Source organism: Vanacampus margaritifer, chromosome 17 (genome assembly GCF_051991255.1).
Source record: "Vanacampus margaritifer isolate UIUO_Vmar chromosome 17, RoL_Vmar_1.0, whole genome shotgun sequence".
NCBI lineage: Eukaryota > Metazoa > Chordata > Actinopteri > Syngnathiformes > Syngnathidae > Vanacampus > Vanacampus margaritifer.
Window position 1 is genome coordinate 19,706,251 of NC_135448.1, and position 8,269 is coordinate 19,714,519.

An 8,269-nucleotide genomic window follows, 5' to 3' on the forward strand; every position below is an offset into this window, starting at 1 on the left:
GAAATACATGTCAAAAATGAGCTGTCTGACATTTGTCTCCCTCTAGTGGTCACGGACGACATCGCATGCCGGGTGACTTTCAATCGCAGTAAGTAAAAAACACAGGTTGTGATTCCTAATAATAATAATCATCATCATAATAATCATTAATATATTTTAACCGATTTTCAAAAAACTCAAAGACACGTTACAAATATCAAACTGCTAAAAAGTAGAGTCAAAAAAGTATAAATGTATCTGTTGTTAGAAACGGATACATATTCTATAAATGTACCGTTTGGTCGGCTACAGTTTGAAATTGTTGACATTTTTGGGGGGAATTATTATTATATAAGGTTAATTAACTCGTCAAACATAGTGATTACGTTTTCAAAACATCCTGACAATAGAGAAGTCCGACAGTACGTAAACGCAACACAATTCACATCTCCTGATTTGCGCGCTGGCTCGGAAGTGTTTGCGGAAAGCACGCGAACGCAGCACGACTGTTTTGGGGCGTTCAGTGGCTGAAAGGCGTCAAGGAAGGTAAGAAATAAATTCAAATTCTACTTTCTCACCAGACCATGGACTCATTTGTAAGTACCTCACAGAGAGCACAAAGTATGAGCGAGCGAGGAAATTCGCAAACTGGCCGGCGGCGCCCAAACGCCACCAAACAAACTACTGGAGAGAGTGACGAGTTCAACAGCTAAAGCTAACTAGCCAACTGTGCTAAATTAAAAAAGTTGAAAATGTTGACTTGTCGCTCGTCCTGAACAAACAAATTGAACCAACAAGGGCCAAAAGTGTCTTTTCTCTTTCGGGTTTTGCAGCAATGTGAATGTCTTGTCGTGGGTGTGGAACTGGCAAATGTGACTCACCTAACGACAATTACAGCACTTTACGTTCAGTTACGTTACTTTACTTAACTCAATTCAACTTTATTTAACCAGCACTTTAACAACTGAAGCTGTAACATCTGTATTCGTTGTCTATCGAACAAAAAATACAATCATGAAAATAATAAAAGTAAATAAATGATGTGTGTAAATAAATATTGTAATCAAAATACTGTCAAACGTCAGCACTCACTTTGGGCTTTTGCATTACTATTTCAATATACATTTTATGACATAACATTATATCGGAGGTGGGTAGACAAAGTATACCTGGATAGTATAACAAAAAGTCACTTAAGTACTCGGTAAAAAAAAAAAAGCTACTCAAGTATTTAGTTACTGGTGAATAATCTTTTTCTTTTTTAAATCAAAGCATGAACATTGAATAGAAAAAATGTGGTCTTGAATTGGCTTTTTGTTCACACCCATTATTAATGAGCTAGAAAAACAGGAAAAAAGGTAGCTGAAGCTCAGGGCATGGGCGTGCGTTTCTTGGACTCCAAATACTCAAGTAAAAGTAAAAAGAATGTTTACTCTGACAAGGACTGTTTTACCCCAAAATGTACGTCAGTAAATGTACCGCTTTACTACCTACTCTAGGGTTACATTACAAATATATTGGTGTGGTATGTGCCTTTAAGGGGCGTGTCTTAGGGCGCCTATTTGACCTTTTTTTTCTCTCCTCCGCGATTGTTGTTTCGGGGCTTTGTGAGTGTCAACGTCATGTCAAACGAGAGACTGCTGTTGACAGAAGTGCTGCGCTCGTCTTAATCACGATAATGACGATGACGTTGAGCTAATTATAGCTCAACAAAGGCAACCAATGATGAGCTGCATTCCATCGCTGTTAATGCAGCTAAGGTTGTTTTTTAAAGTGTAAATAAAGCTGGTGACATTTTTTTGTGGCAAATGTCAACGTGGATTTTCCCGTCGACATTTTCAATTCCCGCACAAATTTCCTTGTGGAGTGATCTTTGCTGATTGTGGATTTTTGCAACGGCACAGATGCAGACCATCAAATGTGTGGTGGTGGGCGACGGCGCCGTGGGCAAGACCTGCCTGCTCATCTCCTACACCACCAACAAGTTCCCGTCAGAATACGTCCCCACGGTCAGGCCAGACGGCGTTCTTGCAAACGGGCTTTTTCATGACTCAAATTGAGGCACGAGTGCTTAAAAAAAAAAAAAAACAACAACTTTTCTTCTCCAAAATATATTTTTTAAATAATAAAAAAAACAACATATTTTTATATTTTAGTCGGGGGGGAAAAAATCCTCAAAAATACATGGTGTGGGGGGGTTTCTTTACAAAAAAGTACTTTTTCCCCTCAAATACACATTTATTTTCGTCAAAAAGTGTGAATTTCTTTTTTTTTCTTTTTATGCCATTACTCATTTCCTCTCAAATATTTTTTTTGTTAAGACTTTATTTGAAAGGATTTCATTTTTATAAAAAAAAAGTCAAAATTGATTGAAAAAATTCTTCAAAAAATAGGACTTCTAAAGTATTTTTGTAATAATAATAATAATAATAATTCCCCCCGAATATACACTATCTTAAATATTTTACCAAAATATAAGACTCTTCGCACTCATTTTTCTTAAATCTTTTCAAGTGTTCCATTTTTTGTTTGGACGAACGCTTGTGGTGTTTCTTTGACCTCCTGACCTTCCCTGCGCAGGTTTTTGACAACTACGCCGTGACGGTGATGATCGGCGGCGAGCCGTACACTTTGGGCCTCTTCGACACGGCGGGTACGTACGACGGCCGCTCGCACTTTGTTGGCGTCCGCACCTTGTTGACACCCGCGTGGCGCCCGCAGGCCAGGAGGACTACGACAGGCTGCGACCGCTCAGCTACCCGCAGACGGACGTCTTCCTGGTCTGCTTCTCCGTGGTGTCGCCTTCGTCCTTCGAGAACGTCCGCGAGAAGGTCATTCCGAGCGGGCATTTCATTTTGTCGCGAGTTTAGCCGAGGTCACCGCGACGGCGTTGTGACGGCCGATCCCGTCTGCTCGCAGTGGGTGCCGGAGATCTCCCACCACTGCCCGCGGACGCCGTTCCTGCTGGTGGGGACGCAAATGGACCTGCGGGACGACGGCAACACGCTGGAGAAGCTGGCCAAGAACAAGCAGCGAGCGCTGACGGTGGAGACGGGCGACAAGCTGGCGCGGGACCTCCGGGCCGTCAAATATGTCGAGTGTTCGGCACTCACGCAGGTGCGGCGACAGCGATTCTTTCTTTCTTTTTTTCTTCTTCTTTTTTTAAACCTACTTCAATAGTTAACTCACGATTAATCGCACATTTTTATATCTGTTCTACATGTACAATAAAATCGTTTTTTTTCCCTAAGTTTTCATACTCTTGTTAACATAAAAGTGGAAAAAAAATTCAACGAATAGAAATATGGCTGCATCTTTTAGTCATTTATAAAGTTAATTAATTAATTAAAATTAATAAGATGCACTGTACTGTAAAAAAAACAACAAAAACGAGTGTGGTATTGATTTGTGTTGGTCACTTTTTTGCCACTAGATGGCATCATTGCATTTGTAAGACGCTGGTGACAGCTCAGTGCATTTTTCTTTTCATATAAAAAAGAGCAATTTCATCTTTAACATGAAGTCACTTGTGAAATTCTGCACATTTTTCAAATATTCAAATACAACTTGACCTCAGTCTCCACAAATATGACCTCCAAATGTTGACGCCGACGTGCCGTTTGCCCAGTTCAGCCTTTCCAACTAAGGGGCGGGCAATAAAAAGGAACTTTCAATGAACTCGGAATGAACGCACTCATTTTGACGACCCTAATATAAAGCCAATTGTCATCTTTTTGAAATAATGGCCGTCGTCATTTTTAGAGCAAAAAATGCAATTTAAAAAAAAAAAAAACTTTTTTTAATCTTAAATCTTCTCTTCCTGATGCCGGCCACCTAAAATGGCCGCCACAGTCGGTTGGGCGCATGTTGCGATTGCAGCCCTGAAAAGAAATGACCTGTGCTGTTTCTGTGCCGTCCCACAGCGGGGCCTGAAGAACGTGTTTGACGAGGCCATCCTGGCGGCCCTGGAGCCTCCCGAGACCAAACCCAAGCGGCGCTGCGCCTTGCTCTAAGACGCCGTTGGGCCCGGACGCAGGTGAACCTCGGTGGGCGGGGCTTGGCTTTGGGGCGGGGTCTTTACGCGGTGGCCACTTTTTGCCGTTGACGGAAAAAAGTGCTTCCCAAAAGCACAACTTGTTTGTTGACCTTTTCAAGTCCCAACGCGATTTCCGACATGATGGCAAACGGATGCCGTGTTTCTAATAATCAATCGTCGTCTTTAAAATCGACCACACTGACTTTTCCTGACCAAAGAGCCTGAAATGAGCACGACGGCCCTTCTCCGACTCGCGCGCGACCCCAAAAAACTCAACAAAAAAAATCCCTCCTTGCAGCCAATCTTTGTGGGAAATTCCTCATCCAAAATTGCTTGCAACTTTGAAGCTGCATTTTCTGAGGCCAAACTCAGCCAAGGCACGCACTTTTGTCTTCGTCCTCCTGAAATGTACAGTCAACCACCCGTAGTTGGGGACCTTCTCTGCCTCTTCTTGCCATTAATTCCTCTTGCAGTGCTGCCAGCCGTCATATTGTGGCACTACGTGGTACTACACTGAATGCGTGCAAGCCTTCATGAGTGCGATTCCGCGTGGACGCCAAAGACCAAATGCAATTTCTTGGTGCTTGGCTGTATAGTACTCTTCCCTGTGCAATACCACTTAGTACCTCTTGAGGCGCTAGTGAGCAGTAACTCAACTTGAGTGCACTCCTTCGGCCAGTAGACACATTTTGATTCATGAGTGCCGTTAGAAATGATATATTTTAAATCACGTTTGGTTGTTTTTTTTCGCAGATTTCCAAGTTTTAATCAGTTTCAGATTTTGGGAATGTCGAGTTCCTTTTCTTTTGGCTTTTGAAATGATCGTGTTGTTGTAATTCCGAACATATCTCTGGTGTTTCTTCTTCTTCTTTTTTGACTTTGTGAGCGTTACGTGCCAATTATGACGCAAACAAACAAAAAACTCCAACAATTTGCCAGCTGCTGGCAAATAAACAACAACAAAACAACGCTTGACTCGTGTTCTTTAATAGAATTTCTGCTTTTGATGATTGACACATTTGTTCTCACTTTATGCTTTAATAAAATATATCAACTAATATCTCATTTATTTGGGGGGGATGCATTTATGAATAATAAAGCGTATTTATGTGATAGTCTACATACTAAAGATGATCATATTTGTGCTTGGTTTACATTTAATTTATTTGTGTAAAAATCCATTGTGTTTTTATACACTGAAGGTTCCAAACACAAAGCATGAATTATTAGCTTCGAGAAAAGAAACCATTTCATCATATTATTACTGTATTCAATTTTTAAATAATTATCAATTATGAACAATACCATTTAAAAATGAGAATGAAGTATTAAAGATATCCTTACACAAAACAAAAAGTCAAAACATTTAAAAATGTATTTGAATACATCATTTAATGACCGTATAACTAAATGAATCATCCAATATTTCAAAACGAGCATGATAGATTTGTGATTAAAAAACTTTTACATGAAACTAAAAATAGTTAAACAATTTGAAAATTGTATTTTATGAATCAAAGACATTTATTTTATGTTTAAAAATGAGTATGAATAATTGATTTAATATTGAGAGAATTTAATCGGCCCCTTGTCAGGTCCTCTCCCTGAGCTGGCATCTTTATTGCTAATATTTGAGGACGTGTTTGAATGTAGTAACCTACAGTGAGCACCAGGGGGCGGGCCTCCTCTGCCTTTGAGAGGGTACAGTATGCAAATGAGCTGCTTTCATTTTGATTGGCAGTCGAAAATGGAGCCACCTCCGTGCCTTTGTCCTGCCGCCTCCTCCTTCCCATCATGCATCACTTCCGCCTTTCATCCATAGCCGCCCCCCCCCCCCCCCACACCTCCCGCCCCAACAGTGTGTACAAAATCTGTGTTGGTCCAAAGATAATTTGATGATATATGGAATAATTGCAACTCCTAATAAGGAATGTATTGTAAGAAGTTGTTCTTTGTGTGTGACGTGGATGGCGAAAGGATACCAACACACAATGCACAAAATCTTCACGCTTCTGTCAGGAAAAGCCGACTAGAACATCTGAGCTTGACGTGGGTTTAATCGGAGGCCCTTGAAATGGTGGCAGCGGCACTTCATTCTCAACACAGCCACAGTGACGAGGGTGTGTACACTTTTGCAACCACTTATTTTGACTTAGCGTTCTCCCAAAAATATTTTTCTAATTGCAGGTTATGGCTCACATTAATGGTAAAAAAAATGTTTTTTTGATTCAGTCACCCAAACCCAGCAATTGCATTGGGGTGTGTAGACTTTTAATAGCTGAAGTATAACACATGCAAAAAAAAAAAAGAACATTCGGATATCAGCTGATCTGATTGGCCGACAATTGCAAAGTAACGTTTCATGTCACCAGATGAGTCAACTTGTATGTGTGCGGTGGGCGGCCATCTTGTCTGGCTGCTGACACTTTTTCACTTTGGCGCCTTCTCGCTCGCCACCGCTCAACATTATGGGATGTCCACCTGACCTCATTAGAAGCGCGTTGCCACGGGCGACTAGCTCAAAGAAGGGGGGGGGGGGGGTAGAGTGTTGCGTCATTGGACAGAAACCTGACCTTGCTGATCTTCTTTTTTTTTTTTTTTTTTTTACTTGTCTTTAAGGATGTACACACACACACTGAATGTTAGCAATTGTGTACAAGTTGTGAAGTAGGACACACGTTGTGCGACAAAATGGCACCTGTGTTGACAAAACCACACAAACATTTGCGCGTGTGTCATATTGTGTGTGTAGTTTTTAGTCATATTTTTACGTTCCCTTCCCTTCATTGTGTGTGTGTGAAAGTGTAGTTTGTGTAGTTTTGAGTGTGTGTGAATTTTTAGTCCTGTGTGTATATGTTGTGTGTCCTTTGGCAATTGATAGTGTGTGTGTGTGCGCTTTGTGGTCGTGTAGTTTGCGTGTGTGTCGTTTTGGCAAAGTTTTGACATTGTGTGTGTGTGTGTTTGTTGTGTTTTGACTTTGTGTTTCATCGGTCAGGTGGTTTTGCAGTTGTGTATGTCTGCGTGTGTAATCCCCATGTCTAATGTGTGTAGTGTGTGTGTGTTGACATGCACGCACGGCGCACGGAGTCATCTGTGACATAAGTGGTTACCAAGCATACTGTGTGACTCGGACTATTATGGGCTGTTCTTTGTTTTGTCACGACGTGCCTTGGTATGGAATGGGAGGGGGGAGGGGAGCTGGGTGTGTGGGTGCGTGCATCTGCGTATGTTTTAAAGGTGGGGGGGGGGGGACTTGTGTGTTTTTAGTGTGTGTGTGTGTGTGTGTGTGTGTGTGTGTGTGTGTTGTGTGGTGGTGGTGGGGTCACAGGGGTTGGGGGTTTTGCGTGCGGAGGAGGAGGTTGGCGGCGAGTGTGTTGCGTGCGCGTGAGTATGAGGAAGTGAGCAGGACGTATGAAATGGCGGCGTGCATGTGCGTGCGCATCTCCGTGTGTGGTCACGTGATCATGTACGCGCCAGCACACACAACTTTTGGGGGAGGATCTTGCAATGGGCTTCGCCGTTGCTTTAATGTGAACTGTTTCAGGAGCACGATTTGACCTTCACAGGTGACGTTTTCGTGGGAAACGTCAACAGCTGCAATTGTTTGCTGTCTTTTCTTTTTTGAACGCAATCTCGATGGGATACACGACGGCCAGGTCACCATATCAGACACCTTGTGTGATCACGGCAGAGATTTTGCCATTTCTCTTGGGCTTCACCGTTGCTTTAATGTGAACTGTTTCCGAAGTACTATTTTAGAATTTTGATCTTCACAAGTGACATTTTTCATGGGAAAGTCACATGTTTGAAACGTCACTATCTGCAATTGTTTGCTCTATTTTCTAAACTTGCTTTAATGTGAACTATATCAGATACAGACTTTTGCTGTTTTCGATTCCACTAGTGACATTTTCATTCATGTCAAGTCTTGTGCATGACAACAGTTCCAGATTTTTTTTTGGTCAATTGCATCCTTTACGTTGACATCGTCTTGCTTTAATGCGAACTATTTCAGAAATATCCATGATCTATTTCATGGTCCACTACTGACGTTTTTAGTCTTCTACATGAGAACAGATTTTTTTTGTTAAATTGGGAATTTTATGATTTTCATTATTGCTTTAATGTTAATGATTTCTGAATGACGTGGAGTATATCACTACTACTAGCAGTTTCACATCAAAGCGTACTTTCTTCAATGACCAATTTCTTTAATGTAAACTCTTTCGGACTGTTTCACTTTGTCATGTTGGC

The 8,269-nt window shown here is 41.5% G+C and overlaps 1 protein-coding gene across 1 annotated transcript; it reads left to right on the forward strand.

Moving 5' to 3' along the window:
* The first annotated feature begins 393 nt into the window (after positions 1-393).
* LOC144037080 (cell division control protein 42 homolog) lies at positions 394-5,073 on the forward strand. The gene is made up of 6 exons (XM_077548211.1): positions 394-525; positions 1,884-1,988; positions 2,560-2,632; positions 2,701-2,810; positions 2,899-3,096; positions 3,903-5,073. The coding sequence occupies exons 2-6, from the start codon at positions 1,884-1,886 to the stop codon at positions 3,990-3,992; spliced, it is 576 nt and encodes a 191-aa protein (XP_077404337.1). The 5' UTR covers positions 394-525; the 3' UTR covers positions 3,993-5,073.
* Positions 5,074-8,269: the final 3,196 nt, after the last annotated feature.

Coding starts and splice junctions, on each gene's coding strand:
- LOC144037080 (XM_077548211.1), top strand. CDS start 1,884: ATGCAGACCATCAAATGTGTGGTGGTGGGCGACGGCGCCGTGGGCAAG. Junction 1,989..2,559: donor CGTCAGAATACGTCCCCACG/GTCAGGCCAGAC, acceptor TTCCCTGCGCAG/GTTTTTGACAACTACGCCGT. Junction 2,811..2,898: donor TCGAGAACGTCCGCGAGAAG/GTCATTCCGAGC, acceptor GTCTGCTCGCAG/TGGGTGCCGGAGATCTCCCA.